The sequence below is a fragment of the Bos indicus genome, chromosome 2, assembly GCF_029378745.1.
Source record: "Bos indicus isolate NIAB-ARS_2022 breed Sahiwal x Tharparkar chromosome 2, NIAB-ARS_B.indTharparkar_mat_pri_1.0, whole genome shotgun sequence".
NCBI classification, from domain to species: Eukaryota; Metazoa; Chordata; class Mammalia; order Artiodactyla; family Bovidae; genus Bos; species Bos indicus.
In genome coordinates, this window is record NC_091761.1 from 14,039,715 (window position 1) to 14,057,051 (window position 17,337).

Consider the following 17,337-nt stretch of genomic DNA (forward strand, 5'->3'; position numbering starts at 1 on the left):
CTGTATGGCTCTTATGTTATTTTTCTCATTGTTGTCATTAATATTTGTTGAATTTATCATTAGAGCCTTGTATATTTTTAACTCTTTAAATTCCAGATCAACTGAGAGACAAAAACCTTGGCATTTAAACCAGCCACTTTTTTCTCAGGGTGGTGCTGCAGATACTGGTTCCTGCCATCTGTTTTCTTATTACATCCAGCCCTCCTTCCGTTGGTAGAGAGGAATTCAGCTTCTTCTGGTGCGCTAAAAGTCATTCATGTTTCTGTTTTGAATAATAGATCTCAGAAACTGTAGGAATTCTGATGTGCTTCGGTGCATGGAACAGTAACAGATGAGCTGCTTTGGGGAGAGCTGGAACGCTCAGTCGGTCAGTAGTACAGTAGCAGGCTCACATGTGCCGATTGTTTCTGTGAGGTCAGAGGATCTGTTTATACTGCTGTCTGCTTGAAAGGGGGGTGGGTGATGTGGTGAACAGTGGATATGCCTGTCAAAGTCAACAGCAATTCTGGCAGAAGCTGCCATCAGCTCAGTAAATCTGCAATGTTTTGATAGATAAGAGATGCTACTGTATAACTGTTTAAGATTTGTAGTGGACTGAGGAATGCTTGTTCTAGCTGCTGAAACTGACTGTAAATGTATTGCCTTAGGAGTATCATCATGGGGTCTACTGCTACAGAAACTGAAGAACTGGAAAACACTACTTTTAAGTATCTCATTGGAGAACAGACTGAAAAAATGTGGCAACGCCTGAAAGGAATGTGAGTAAGCTCTTTGCTTGGTTCTGTGTTTTTATCCACCTCTCTGATAAAAAAAATTTTTTTGAGTATTAACATGTTGAATTATTGGCACTTTCTGACTGTGGATTAGTGGCTCCTTTAGAAAGATTTTTTTTTTTTTTTTTTTTGATGTGTCAGTCTCAGCTAACAACTTGCTTGAAGGGTGAATAGTTTTTTGTGCAGGTATATTTTATGTAAAGTAAGGTAACTCCCTGAGAATTCACTTCATTGTTAGACTGCATGGCTTCTTTTATACATTCTGTATGTGTTACTTAGATACATGGCTTAGATATGCAGAAAAGTAATTAGAAAAGCTGCTTGCCGGGGTACTTGCGGAAATAAAATATCTCTCAGATAAATAGAGATTGCTATTAGCACTTATTTCTTTGTGGTTAGATTTTGAAGAAAAAGGACAGGATTAATATGATAATAGATCATTATATTCGACTGTGCTTATTCATTATGACTTAATAATACATTTTAAGGAGAAAAAGTTTATGTTGTAAAATTACTAGCAGCACACCAAACTTGCTTGAGAATTTTGGCTTAAATCAACCAACTCACTTCTGAGAGTACAGAATAGCTCATGGTATAAAGTAGACTTTTGTAAGATGGGTGAAGAAGTGTGCTTATGTCTGCTTGAAATGTAAGTACCAGAGTCAAACTTTAATTGCAGTGCTACTTACCTTGCTATTTAAACAGCATCTAGGCTTTTTTCCAAATGTATGTAAATTATTCCTGCTTAGTGTTCCAGTACAGTATGTTTATATGCTTTATTTTAATTATGTCATAATTGTAAAATCATATTTAATATTTGGATAAAAATATGAAATATGAATATTTACAGGCCATTGCAATTCCTTAGCATATTTGCAAACTTCAGATGAAAGTATATTTGCTTTTCTATAATAATAGCTGAAGGAATCCTATACTGTGAGATACAGAGGTTTTTCAGGATTCTTATTCCTAATGTTATATATACATATTGTTGTATAAAATGCAACATTTGAGTAAATTTAATGTTGCTGTCTTGATATATATGGTTTTTTTTAAAGAAAAAATACATCAAACTATGTTAGGTAAAAATTCTACTTTCCTCTATTTGGATGTATTTAATGATGTTTATATATTAGTGTTCACTGTATATTTTCTTACACTTGAAGTAATACATTGTGTTACAGTGCACTGGTATAAGAGCACCCTCACTAATAATGCAAACAACGTTTAACAGAGAATCACTTTTAAAAAGGAAGCCATCTTTACATCATTTGAATGAATTAGAGAAATATGTTTCCAAGACTCATTGAAGGTTTAGAAATCACAGAGTTTTTTTTTTTTTTGTAGCGGTGGTTCTCTAGTGAAACAAATAACCCTAAAAAGCAAACAACAGCTTACAAAATTAATCAGCATAGATGAAAATTAGACATTGGCATTGGCAGTCATCAGGTGATTTGCATCCTAACCTAATGAGTGGTTGAACATCTGTACTGGAAAAATTATATTTCATATTTCAACCTAGTTTAGATTTTCTTCCCTTTAGCAGGACAGGATGGTTTTGGTTTTTAGTTTGTTCTATTTTTCTGCAGTTATTTGAATGCATGAAGATGTATGATAGTGAGTTTATGCATATGTCTTTAAAAATTTTAAAAAGTGAATGTGTGTCTACCTAACATTTTAGGACAAAGTTATCCAACTTTCACTTTAACACTTGTTCTCAAAGATCAACTTCTCTTTTTTGTTTTCAGAAGAAAGTGATAGAATCATTTAGCAGTAGAGCTTCATGACTTGATATTCAACATGGATGTTGGATAGTATTATATATGTACCTATATAAATTTTGAATTGTGTCTACGTGGAACCACTGAATGACCATATAGAACACTGAATGACCAAATTACTTACCAGTTTTTTTTTTTTTTAATTATGGCTAACCTGATGGAAATAACTGAACGCTTTTGCATCCCAAAGCAAGAGAGAATTTCATTTTGTTACTATTTTAACTTGTAGTTTGACTTAAGACATTTCCAGTATTCCAGGTTTAGAATTGTCAAAACAAAAAGCTCTGCATCTAAAATCTGCATGACTAATGACAACCAAATTGTTTAATTATGGTCTTTTGTGTAGTCTGCATTCAAAGGCACGATGTGGGGGACTTCTTATTCCATTGCTGAGATTGTCTTGCCTATTTAAAATGTTATATTGACTCGAACAGAATTTTAGCTTATTGAAATGTCTGGTATTAGAATTCCAGTTTTAAGTATTGACAATTAAAATTATGTTACTTATGAATGCTATCAAATAATTTTACAATAATTTTCTTAGTTTGGCAAAAAAATACTCAATCCTTTGGATGTTTGTTTGGAAAGTAATTTTTAAAAAAAAATTTCCACTGCAAAATGCAAACTTTACAAATGCGTTTATTTTCTTCAACAGTATACTCTATTCTTAAGTGGGTTTACAATAAGTACATTTCTGAGGTTAAACAAAAATAGAGACAAAGGTTAAAGTAAAATAAAGTAATTCCAGTATACCTTAAAAATGGCAAACAAGAATCACTACAGGTAGATATTTACAGAAAGTATTTGATAAGTGTTTTTATATAACATTATATTTTAGAACACTTTTTTTTTTTCCGTCCATAGAAGTAAGTTTTATGTTTTGTAGCACATGTGAAAATGTTGGTAAACTGAGTTAAAATTTCAATTCTTCTCTATCATTTTGTTGATTTCTTTCACTGAACTTTTAAATCTCCTCATACAATATGAATTGAAACAGCAAATTCAGTGATGTGCTAGGAAATCTCTTGTTCTTTGTGGGAACAAAGGTGAAACAGTTTTCCTTTCCTGTTTCTGATGTAGACTTGTATGCTTTGTTCTATTCATTTTCTTTTTATAGTTGCGGCTCTTTTCTTCAGCTTTCTTCAATCCATCTTGTACTACGAATTTGTCACTCAGTATGACAATTTAGGTTCTACACAATGACTCACCATCTCTGATGGTAGAAATGTTAGCAAATGACTATGGCATCATGTTCTTCATAAACTACCTTTAAAACAATCATATACTTGTCCATTAATTACCAGCTGTTTAGGATTTGGAAAACACTTCCTAATTCTTTTGCCACCTTTACATCTGATGAAATTTCTGGTTCAGAAGTTTCCTGTGACCCTGGGACCTATATTATTACTTCTTACACACTGAGAACGGGTTTCTAACAGTTGTCTTTGCAAAGTTGTTGAGTTTCTTATTTTCTATGCATAAAGTTGAAGATTTTATATTTTTTTCATTTATAGATAGTAGTTTTTTCAATTTAAAAATAATCTTTTTGTGTGTCATGATAAAATCGCTGATAAATCCCAGTCTCTATTCTCATGTGGATGAGTATGTGACTCTTTTGATGGCTTAGCCAGGCAAATCAGTTAAGAAAATCAGTTCTTTAGTCATAAAACTAATTTGAAGAAAACCATCTCATGAAACTTATATTGGTGTGTAGATAAAATCTTAATTAATCTCCTTGCATAACATTATGTTGTACATAACATTATTTTATAGTTTTTCTAATGGACATTGTTGAGGTGAAATACCTTAGAGATTAAGAAATTGAACTCTGGAAACAGTCAATTTTCTAATGCTATCCATCATTTAACTGAGTGACCATGGAAAGATTCTTAGCTTTTCAAACTTCACTTATTTGTAAAATTGAATTATTTATTTATTCATTTATTGAGTCATTCAATAAATACCTACTGATTGTGTACTGTGTCAGGCACAGGCACTTACATTCTTGATGAGGAAACAAATGACAAAAAAGTAAATTACAGAAAAGTAAGCTAAAATGGAGTAAGAAATGACCTGAAGAAAATGCACCATGGCATGTGATCAAGAGTTACTTGGAGAAGATATTTTGGATAGTCAGGGATGACTTCTCTCACGAGGTGATCCTTCAGGTAAGATGGACAAAAATCGATATCTGTCCCATTAGATATTGGGACAAGAGAGAGGCTAATGAATGACACATATAATCTCTGCCCAAGTTCAGAATTAAGTGAGGGACAGATACAGGAGTCCATAGATGGAGATAGAAATGACAGTGAAAGTGAAAGTATGAAAGTGTTAGCTGCTTAGTTTTGTCTGACTCTGTGCGACTCCATGGACTGTAGCCCACCAGGCTCTTGTGTCCATGAGATTCTCCAGGCAAGAATACTGGAGTGGGTTGCCATTCCCTTCTCCAGGGGATCTTCCTGACCCAGGAATCGAACCCAAGTTTCTTGCATTGTAAGCGGATCATTTACTGTATGAGCTACCAGGAAAACCCTAGAAATGACAGCTTTATTGAAAAACTAAACTTTTAATGGAGGGTAGGGTTTTTGGTTTGTAGCAAAAGAAGCCAAAATGCTTCTGAATTCAACTTACTTCCCCAAACTGTAGACTTTCCCAAACGGAAACAAAATCACTTCTCCTAAATTTACCTTATGATCTTTAACATATGAGATATGCTTTCTTACAAGTAGAATATCCCTTCCACACCTCCTGAAAAGGACAGCTTAATATACCTAAGTCTAATTCCTTCTGCACAATTCACCAACCAAATGTTGCTTCTCTTTCTTTGTGAAAGAGTGTGAAAAGCAGCAAAGAGAGGTCTGGAAAGCTTTTCCAATAAAAGGTCTTTCCACCTAGAAGGAACTTTTAGTGTCTGGGAATCTAGATGTTGCCAGAATCAAGATAGTGAAAATTATAAAAAATGCATAACTGAAAATGAGAATAATATCTTTATCAATTTTATAGTTGTTCAGTTCAGTTCAGTCGCTCAGTCATGTTCAACTCTTTGCGACCCCATGGACTGTAGCCTACCAGGCTCCTCTGTCTATGGGATTTTCCAGGCAATAGTACTGGAGTGGATTGCCATTTCCTTCTCCAGGGGACCTTCCCAACCCAGGGATTGAACCCGGGTCTCCCGCATTATAGACAGACGCTTTACCATCTGAGCCACCAGGGAAGTCCCTTTTATAGTTGTTGGGAAGATTAAACTCATTAATGCTTATAAACTGCTTAGCACAGTATCTAGAATTCAAGAAACCTTAAGTGTATCAACATTAGTACTAATGATATATGCAGAAGCAGAATACTATTTTTTAAGGTAATTTTCTTATCAGAATCAGTAGATAGAGCAGGATTGTCAAGATGAGAAAAGAAAGCTTTCTTTTAGCTCAGTGGATGTGGTCTCACGGAGAACGCCAGGTTACGCCAGGTTTCTCTTTACCAGAACAATTGCTCTCAAGGATTTACATTTCTCTGGGACAAGAGCCTGTTATTGCAGAATAAAATGCTGAGGAAGAGAAGCAAACTGGTCTTGAGAGTTTCACTGATAGACAATTGCCTTGATGGATTCACTGTCTTTTGTTCAACATTTTGTAGTGGTCTTAGAATAGATTTTAGGTCTCCATAATCAGGTATGACCTAGGGCTAATCTGGTTTCCTGAGTCACTCCGGCTTGAAAACCACTCATTAGGTCTTTTCTTATCCCTGTCTAGGTCTGATTCTTAAGAGAGTTTATTTGCAAGTAATTATTGTCATGTCCCATGGTCATTCTTTTTGTTAATTCATCTTAGAATATACCAAACTACCATTATGTTATTAGATTTTATGCTTTATTCTAACATATTTCAGTCAGCTAATCAAATTTAAATATTTGAGCAAGTCTGATTCCCATCCGAAAGGACTGTGCTATAAGCCATTTGGATTTGAAAGGAACTGTTCATTAGCATTATTAAACAGATGAGAGTGCTAAAGGCTTATGAGAATCCTGGTATTCCTCATACCTGATCTGAGAAATAACAATTTATTGTTAAGAAAGGTCATAAAAATGTTAACAAGTTGTAAGAGGCATATTTGTGAGACATTTTGACTCTTGGTTTCTCCTTTAAACTACAATTTCTTGAAGATGTTCAAAGAGATTATATTTTATTTTATAATTTGTAAAATATTTAAAAACAAAATTTTATTAAACAGACCCCCAAAATGCTCAAAGCAAATAGTTTCTTGTGGGTAAAATTTTCATATTTATAGCTATTCAAAGAAAGTTCATAATGAGTCATGAAAAAGTAGTAAAATCTCTAAGTGCCATTGTCTACAGGGCAGCAAAACAGAAATCCGCCTTAATTAAACTCTACATAATCATGGAGCATTAGAAGGTTCTTGGAATTTTGTATATGAATCAGGTCCTTGATAAATTGGGAGAAAATCACAATAGACTCCTTATTAGAAAAGCAACAGTATGATGGCTTTAATTCATTTAAAATTGGACTTTCTAAGACTTGGTTAAAAATAAACTTCATTTGGAGCAAGCCAAGAAAAAACTACTTAAAAATCACCTTATAAGTGAATCATAGTAACAATCACACTTTATAATTCTTTTGTGCTTTATTCCTTCTAAAATATTTTTCTTTTGATCTATATAGTTCAGATTTACATGGTTCAAATTATCCTGTTTTTCTGATGAGAAGACTGAGCCTCAAAGACATTAAATAACCTGACTAACATTCCTCTATTAGTAGGAGGTGAACAAGCTACCTAGGTCCATACCTGTTTCATTTAATACTGACTTAGATAATTCCATTTAACATTTGAGACTCACTATAAAACCTGACATTTCAGGAGTTAAAAACTGCTCTCTTATTTTGATTTTTCCACAATCCTGCCATCTGTTTGCCTAATTCTGAATACTCAAAGATGAATACTAAGGGGAGTTATCACTTGGCATATGCTTTAGATGTTGGAAACTCCCCAGTTCTATTTCTCTCCTTTTCTAGGGTATGTACCACCATTATCCCTTTAATTAAATTATTTAAACAATGATCCTAGCTAGAATTTCAAAAGGAATTTGACCTTTCCTAAACTCTATTGCCCTTTTCGAGCTTGGACTCTTACAAAATTATTCTAATTTATTTGGCCTTTAGCAAGCCAAACAACAGAGAAAGATAACCGTGCACAGTAGAAACATCAGGAGGTCTGTCTCAGAAGATTTTTATTTACCAATGATAATAAAGCCAGGAGTTCTAATGATTAACACTAAATATTTTATTTTTGCTATGCTTTCTCTTCTTTCCGTATTATAAAGGATTTTAAGCACATGATACGGTTCTTTTTTAAAGTGAGCATTTCTCCTTTGTTTATTTTAGAAAAATCACCTAAGTGGAGTTTATTCTTCTTTATTACCCATAGATAAAGGCATATAAGTATTTCCCTCATTGTTTCTTAGAGCATATTTGGAAATGGTTACTAGGTGGGTTAAGGAGCTCTTTTGAAATCTAAAAATTCTCTAAATCTTTGGTACCTCCTGGTGGTTCCAATATGCAAAAGTATCTTTATTTGTGTGACCCTCTTGATATTTCATCCCCCAGCACATCTCTGCTTTAACATGTCAAGTTTTCCAAAGAGCTCTCTATTTTCCAGGAATTCTTTCATGCTGTTATTAACTATTACAATATGGTCTAGTTTGTTCATTACTTCCTGCATCCACTCTAGGATTATCCCTCCCATACTGACCCTGAGCTTGTGTATTGGCTGACTTGCTTTGGCCAATGGGATGTTAGCAAATGAGATACAAACAAAGGCTTGGGAAGGGCTTATGTTTTGGGGTTTACTCTGTCATGTTGCTCTTTGGAACTCTAGGAAGAAGCCTGGTTAAGCCTATTGGAGAATAAGCATGTGGCACAGATATGAGCCATTTCCAGCTGAGGCTCCTCTAGACCCAACAGACCATCAGCGATCAGATGTGTGACTGAGATCTTCCCAGATTATCCAGCTTCCTCAAAATCATGACAAAATAGTAAATGTTTATTGTTTTCAGCTACTAAGTTGCAAGATGGTTTGTCATACACATACATAGACCGCCCCACCCCAGTTGATGTGTATAGGCATCAACTGATATACAACTAAAATCAAACTCTTAGCCTCTAATTTTTTTATATACTTCTCTGGCTTCTAGTTTTTTCCTGCTAACTTTTTCCTCTTTCATCATCTCCTATCATTCATTTCTTTTACCCAATCAAAAATTGGGAAATATTTCAGAGATTATAAAAATAAAAATGGAAGTCCCTATTTTCAGAAAGTCATTCCAATAAAATTCTCTTCCATGCTATTTTCACCAGTAAAAACATCCATGATACTCATACACACAGTATTTCTTCCAATACATAATCACTCAGTAGCCTGTGCATTCAAGTTGTATGGCTCTTAGATTTCTTTGAACAAATATAATTTTCCACCAAATAAAAGAGAAACATAGAATATGGCAGAGAAACTGAATAGTTTCATAAGAGAAGATGGTTCATATCCTGTTACCCTGGCAACAGGCACTGGGAACGCCAGGGCTCCCCACACATCCTGTTGCCCTGACAACAGGTCAGGCAGGGCATGGGAAGGCCCAGTTCCCACTCTTCTAGTCCTTTTCCTTGCAACCACAAAGAAAAAGGAGAAAGTGATTTTGCATTTTGTTCTTCCCTACCAGAATATTTCTTCTATTATCTGAATCATTCCATTATAAGATTATCTTTCCAGATGTAGGAGAGGGTAAGAAAATAGTGACCTGAATTTTTATATTCATAATCTCTGAAACATTTGCTAATTTTTGACTGAGCTAAAAATGATAGGAAAAAAAGGAGAGGAGGAAATAAAGCAGTAGAGGTAGTAAATTGTGGAAACCAGATCAGTAGTGTACGAATAATACAGCAGCCAAGAGCTGATTTGGAGTCTGGTCACTTAGCTACATTGGTTAGGCTTAGCTAATTTTTAATGAGTTCATCTGAGAAAGTCAAATCTGTGAAATGGTTGCTTATTTGGTTCCTGTATTTTGTGAACAGGCAGTGCATAGCCAAACACCATAAAATGACATTCTAAGTTTTTTTGCCCAATTAATTTTCAGTTCTGTACAACTTTTCCCCCCTTTTTTATTCTTATTCAACTTTTATTGTCTTTCATCACTTATCTTTTCTTATGATATAGAGTTGATAAGAAAGCAAGCTGATTGAATTCTTATTTTCCTTTCCTCTCTCTTTGTTACTTAAGCAATTGGTTTGATTATGTAAAAGAAATACACTTTATTTTGGGGTCTGAAAGTTATTTTGTCTTTATAATTTTTAGTTTTGTATAAACTAGTTGTCTGTTTAAAACTGACAAAAACATTTGTTGTTGTTGTTGAGTTACTAAGTTGTGTTTGACTCTTTTGCGACTCCATAGACTATAGCCCTCCAGGTTCCTCTGTCCATGAGATTTCCCAGACAAGAATACTGGAGTGAGTTGCCATATCCAGCTCTAAGGGATCTTCCCAACAAGGGGTCGAACCTGTGTCTCTTGTACAGGCAGGTGGATTTTTTACCACTGAGCTACCAGGGAAGCAAGCCCATGACAAATAACATCAGTTATGCTATTACTGCTGCTGCTGCTGCTAAGTCGCTTCAGTCATGTCCAACTCTGTGCGACTCCATAGACAGCAACCCACCAGGCTCCCCTATCCCTGGGATTCTCCAGGCAAGAACACCGGAGTGGGTTGCCATTTCTTTCTCCAATGCCTGAAAGTGAAAAGTGAGAGTGAAGTCACTCAGTCGTGTCTGACTCTTTGCAACCCCATGGACTACAGCCCACCAGGTTCCTCCATCCATTGGATTTTCCAGGTAAGAGTACTGGAGTGGGGTGCCATTGCCTTCTCCGGCAAGAGTACTAGTCTCCACCAATTTTCCCATGAATTAAAATCTTAGTTGATTCCTTTAATTTTAAAAGTAGAAAAACAGAATACCTAGAATTTCTAGGTAGAGTAGCAAGCTTAAATTTCTATAAAACAGAAATCTTTAACTTCTATAAACCAGAGTCTTACTGTTGAAGAGAAGCTAAATCTTTCACTCAAAAAATAGGAAAAGGGATTTGTGGAGAAAAGACTAAATTTAAATGGAGTGAAAAGGAACTATAGGCTGTAAAGAGGAGGTATCTTTGGGAGACTGTACCTAAGTTAAAGCTGGATTTCTGAAAGACCAGGTGAGAAAATTGAAGCCTAATCAGAATATCACTAAAATCCATGAAAAAACATTCAAGACTATGTGAGACTAGATAAGATGACCCGTCTAGGTACTCTAATTGTACTTCATGCATTATTACTGGGGGCTTCCCTTGTGGCTCAGAAGGATTTTCTGCCTTCCTGGTAACCCTTCCAACTTCCCAAGAGGTAACAAGAGGGGAGAGATAGTATCCATTTGGCATCTGTTTAGTATTGTATTCTCAGTACATTAGAATAGAAAATTACATAAAGTAAGAACTTAAAAAACTGTTTCATAATAACAAAACCAATAATTGGGCAATTTATAACAACTTCAGCTAGTAAAGCTGTATTGTTTCAGTTCAGTTCAGTCGCTCAGTTGTGTCTGACTCTTTGTGACCTCATGAACCGCAGCACGCCAGGCCTCCCTGTCCATCACCAACTCCGGGAGTCCATCCATACCTATGTCCGTTGAGTCAGTGATGCCATCCAACCATCTTATCCTCCCTTGTCCCTCTGAAGAGTCAGCTCTTCGCATCAGGTGGCCAAAGTATTAGAGTTGCAGCTTCAAAATCAGTCCTACCAATGAACATATATGGATGTGAGAGTTGGACTATAAAGAAAGCTGAGTGCCAAAGAATTGATGCTTTTGAACTGTGGTGTTAGAGAAGACTCTTGAGAGTCCCTTGGACAGCAAGGATATCCAGCCAGTCCCTCCTAAAGGAGAGCAGTCCTGGGTGTTCATTGGTAGGACTGTATTGTTTAGCAGCAACATTAATTCAGGCTGGAAGGTCAAGAAGGTTTGATGGATTGGTAGAGATTATTGCAGATGAGATTACATGAAAACCAAAACCAAAAGATAAGCCTTATAATACAGTATTTAGAATCTCAGAGGGTGGTCATATTGTGGCTGTTCAGTCTCTCAGTAATATCCGACTCTTTGCAACCTCATGGACTGCAGCAGGCCAGGCTTCCTTGTCCTTCACTCTCTCCCAGAGTTTGCTCAAGCTAAAGTCCCTTGAGTCAATGAAGCCCTCCAACAATCTTGTCCTCTGTTGTCCCCTTCTCCTCCTGATTTCAATCTTTCCCAGAATCAGGGTCTTTTCTAATAAATCGTCTCTTTGCATTAGGTGACCAAAGTATTGGAGCTTCAACTTCAGCTTCAATTCTTCCAATAAATATTCAGCATTGATTTCCTATAGGATTACTGGTTTAATCTCCTTGCAGTCCAAGGGACTTTCAAGAGTCTTCTCCAACACCACAGTTCAAAACGTCAGTTCTTTGATGCTCCACCTCTTACATCCATAGATGACTACTGGAAAAACCGTAGCTTTGACTATATGGACCTTTGTTGGCAACGTAATGTCTTTGCTTTTTAACATGCTGTCTAGGTTGATCATAGCTTGTCTTCCAAGCAGCAAGCATCTTTTAATTTTATGGCTGCAGTCACCATCTGCAGTGATTTTGGAGCCCCCAAAAATAAAGTCTGACACTATTTCAAACCTCCCCATCTATTTGCCATGAAGTGATGGGACTAGATGCCATGATCTTTTTTTTTTTTTTTTTTAATGTTGAGTTTTAAGCCAGCTTTTTTACTCTCCTCTTTCACTTTCATCAAGAGGCTCTTTAGTTAATCTTTGCTTTCTGCCATGAGGGTGGTGTCATCTTCATATCTGAGTTTATTGGTATTTCTCCTTACAATCTTGATTATAGCTTGTGCTTTATCCAGCCTGGTTTTTCATATGATGTACTCTGCATATAAGTTAAATAAGCAGGGTGACAATATACAGCCTTGACCTACTCCTTTCCCAATTTGGAACCAGTCCATTATTCCATATCCAGTTCTAATTATTGCTTCTTGACCTGCATACAGGTTTCTCAGGAGTCAAGTAAGGTAGTCTGGTATTCTCAAATCTTTAAGAATTTTCCACAGTTTGTAGTGATCCATGCAGTCAAAAAGGCTTTAATGTAGTCAATGAAGCAGAAGTAGATTTTCTTCTGATATTTCCTTGTTTTTTCTATGACCCAACAAATGTTGGCAATTTGATCTCTGCTTCCTCTGCTTTTTCTAAATCCAGCTTGAACATCTGGAAATTCTCAGTTCACGTACTCTTGAAGCCTAGGTTGAAGAATTTTGAGCATTACTTCGCTGGCGTGTGAAATGGGTGCCATTGTGTGGTAATTTGAACATTCTTTGGCATTGCCTTTCTTTGGAATTGGAATGAAAACTGACCTTTTCCAGTCATGTGGTCATTGTTGAATTTCCCAAATTTGCTGAATATTGAGTGCAGCACTTTAACCACTTCATCATTTAGGATTTGAAATAACCAGCTGGAATTCCATCACTTCCACTAGCTTTGTTCATAGTGATACTTCCTAAGGCTCACTTGACTTTGCACTCCAGGATGTCTGGCTCTAGGTGAGTGATTATACCATCATGGATATCTGCATCCTTAGGGCCTTTTTGTATAGTTCTTCTGTGTATTCTTGCCACCTCTTTTTCATATCTTCTGCTTCTGTTAGATCCATACTGTTTCTGCCATTTATTGTGCCCATCTTTGCATGAAATGTTCCCTTGGTATCTCTAATTTTCTTGAAGAGGTCTCTAGTCTTTCCCATTCCATTGTTTCCCTCTGTTTCTTTGTGTTGATCACTTAGGAAGGCTTTCTTATCTCTCCTTGCTATTCTTTGAAACTCTGCATTCTGATGGATATATCTTTCCTTTTCTCCTTTTCCTTTCATTTCTCTTCTTTTCTCAACTATTTGTAAGGCCTCCTCAAACAACTATTTTGCCTCTTTGCTCTTCTTTTTCTTGGGGATGATTTTGATCAGCACCTACTGTTCAATGTTGTGATCCTCTATCCATAGTTCTTCAGGCACTCTATCAGATCTAATCACTTGAATCTATTGTCACTTCCACTGTATAATCATAAGGGGTTTGATTTAGGTCACACCTGAATGGCCTAGTGGTTTTCCCTACTTTCTTCAGTTTAGATCTGAATTTGGCAATAAGGAGTTCATGATCTGAGCCACAGTCAGCTCCTGGTCTTGTTTTTGCTGACTGTATACTGCTTCTCCATCTTCCGCTGCAAATAATATAATCAATGTGATTTTGATATTGACCATCTGGGTGATGTCAATGTGTAGAATCGTCTCTTGTGTTGTTGGAAGAGAGTGTTTTCCACGACTAGTACGTTTTCTTGGTAAAACTCTGCTAGCCTCTGCCCTGCTTCATTTTGTACTCCAAGGCCAAATTTGCTTGTTACTCCAGTTATCTCTTGACTTCCTGCTTTTTCATTCCAGTCCTCTATGATGAAAAGGACATCTATTTTTGGTATTAGTTCTAGAAGATCTTGTAGGTCTTCACAGAACATTCAACTTCAGCTTCTTCTACATTAGTGGTTGGGGTATAGACTTGGATTAAATGATTTGCCTTGGAAACAATCAGGGATCATTTTGTCATTTTTGAGATTGCACTCAAGTACTGAATTTCAGACTTTTTTGTTGACTATGAGGGCTACTCCATTTTTCCTAAGGGATTCTTGCCCACAGTACTAGATATAATGGTCATCTGAATTAAATTCGCCCATTCCAGTCCATTTAGTTCACTTATTTCTAAATGTCGTTGTTCACTCTTGCCATGGTAATTAGACCACTTCTGAATTACCTTGATTCATGAACCTAACATTCCAGGTTCCTATGCAATATCATTCTTTATAACTTTAGACTTTACTTTCACCACCTGACCCAGCCACAACTGGGCATTGTTTCCACCTTGGCTCAGGCTCTTCATTCCTTCTTGAGCTATTTCTCTGGTCTTCTCCAATAGCATATTGGGCACCTGCCGACCTGGGGCATTCATCTTTCAGTGTCATGTCTTTTTGCCTTTTTGTACTGTTTGTGGGAATCTCAAGGCAAGAATGCTGAAGTGGTTTGCCATTCCCTTCTCCAGTGGACCACGTTTTGTTAGAACTCTCCACCATGACCCATCCATCTTGGGTGGCCCTACACAGCATGGCTCGTAGTTTCATTGAGTTATGCAAGGCTGTAGTCCATATCGTCCAGTTTGGTTAGTTTTCCATGATTGTGGTTTTCATACTGTCGTCCCTTTGGTGGATGAGTATAAAATGCTTGTGCAAGCTTCCTGATGGGGGGCACTGCCTGTGGGGGAAACTGGGTCCTGCATCTTGCTATGGTGGGCGGGTGATGCTCAGTAAATGTTTAATCCATTTTCTGCTGATGGGTGGGGCTGTGTTCACTCCCTGTAATTTGGCCTGAGGCCACACTATGGTCTTGTTTCCCTGGACTGTTAGAGTCAATGCTCCTGATGCAGCAGCAGGCCACTGTAGACCCACGCTTCCTCCAGACCTCTGAAACAGACTCTTGTGCCCTTCAAAAGTCTGTTTCCCCAGTCCTATGGGAGTTCTGTAGTCAATTCCCACTAGCCTTCAAAATCAAATTTCTGCTAAGATGGTGGGTAGAAGGATGTGTGCTCATCTTCTGCAAGGACACCAAAATCGCAGCTAGCTGCAGAACAACCATCAACAGGTTATTAAAGATGATAGGAAAGGCAAAATTATGTTTGGACTCAAACTTCATACTCACCAGAGATGCTGGGAGGGCATAAACAAAAGCTTGTGCACCCTGGGACCCAGGGAAAGGAGTACTGACCCCCATAAGAGACTGAGCCAGATCTGCCTTTGAGTGTTTGGGTGTCTCCTGCAGAGGCAGGGTTGCAGTGGCCTGCCCCAGGGACAGGGGCTCTGGCTGCAGCAGACCTGGGAGGTGCAGCATGTGGCATAGTCCTTTTGGAGGAGGTTGCCATCAGCCCCACCATAAAGCTGACCCACAGACTGCAGATGACCCACAAATTGAAGAAATACCAAAGAAGTTCTCACACTGTTGTGAAAGTCCTAGGGCCCACAATAGATTTTCCAGTCCAGGGATCCAGCAAAGGGACTGAGATCCCCCAAGGAATTTGACTTTGAGGGCCAGTGAGATGGTCATGAGGGATAAAATAATGCAGTTAAAGTGCCCATAACCTGTGTCTGGCACAAAATAAGAATCTGCAGTTGTAAATCGCCTTTGTGGCACACCTATGTATGAGACAGTGGGTTTGTTTTTGCCCATTCCTCTGCCAAATATAGATTGAGATAAAAGTTGACCCTAAGAATTGTATGATGGGTAGAGGCAGAGCAGATTAAACATTGAGTGAGCTTCCTACTCCAAAATTCTGATTTCCTAAGTTCTATACAACTCATATCCTTGGAAAACTCAAATTTCTGTTCGTTATGTAGTTGAACTGTTGGGATTGTACTGAGAATATCTTTCAGTAATTAGGGAATATTCTGAGTTGACATGGCCCTGTAGCCCAGAGAATTCTTGACGAGTGAAGACTACTGTGTATCCCATGAGAGTTAGTTTCCTGCCAGAATTTCCAAACTAATGAGTCAGACAAAAGGTGATAAGCTAACCGAATTTGGAGGAGATCAGCTTAAATACTTTATGTTGGCTTCTGGGCTGTAGCTGTTTGTCTGCTACTGAGTTGGAGAAGACAAACTAATCCTCTTTGCACAGTTCCTCAAAGACAGACTTTGCAAAAGAAGTCTTAAAATGTCACAATTTGACTGAACAATTTTAACAGTGCTTGAGGTTTATTTTTACCAGACATTCAAGTCCAAGGTGTGTGACAAGGCTTCAACTAAAGTCATAATTTTCAAGCTGTCATTTAATATTTGTGTCCTCTGACTTCATGCTGTCATGTGAATCATATTTCAATTCAGGGGAAATATTTGCAAAATGTGTATCAAAAGATGCCTCTGAGAGGAAACCCTTCTACCATGAATTAAAGAAAAATCTATACTTACTGAGTGAGAATGTTCCAAAATGAAATTCACAACCAAAATAGTAGTATACAGTTTAAAGAATTAAACTATAACTGGCATTAGACCCCAAATGACCTTATTATATATACTTTCCCTCTGTTTTACCTAAGGTATTATAACATTTTTGATTTGTTACCAAAATGGTTTTCGTTTTCTAAATAAAAAAATGATTAAATAAAATGCTAAAAATTATTTTGTTTACCATTATTCTAATAGTTCTTTAATTTGTATCTATAATAAATTAACATAACATCACATTCTCTTATTAGATAAGTTGGTTGATCCATTGATAGTTACAGGACATGGAAAATAAGAAATAACATGAAATTACTTTAGAGCACTTTGAAATTAGAAACAGCTTGCCGAGTAATCTTAGTTCACTAGAAAGAGGGAATGTTTAAGTTTAGAAAGAGGGAATTAAGAAAAAACTCTCCTTGATAAACTCAAATTGTTTTGTTAAGTATATGTCTTATGGGTATCAAAGTAAACACTAATTTACACAGTGTGAGTCAAACTATGGTGATCTTAGTCACCGATTAGAACTATCTTAAGAATGAGAGTAAGAAATAAAGTTGTAGCAGAAGTTCATCAGGACTATACTGACATTTGTAAAGATATTGAAGTACTTTGTAAAGTAGAACTAGTATTAT

At 36.7% G+C, this 17,337-nt stretch overlaps 1 protein-coding gene across 2 annotated transcripts in view; it reads left to right on the forward strand.

Moving 5' to 3' along the window:
• The first annotated feature begins 327 nt into the window (after window positions 1-327).
• PDE1A (phosphodiesterase 1A) overlaps window positions 328-17,337 on the forward strand; it is a 395,971-nt gene continuing 378,961 nt past the window's right edge. Inside the window, exons 1-2 of one of the 2 annotated variants that reach the window (XM_070802671.1) lie at window positions 328-414; window positions 648-758. In XM_070802671.1, the coding sequence (XP_070658772.1) occupies window positions 332-414; window positions 648-758 (194 nt within the window). In that variant the 5' untranslated portion in view covers window positions 328-331. The remainder of the gene's footprint in view (window positions 415-647; window positions 759-17,337) is intronic. The other variant, XM_019969756.2, reaches the window with a different exon arrangement.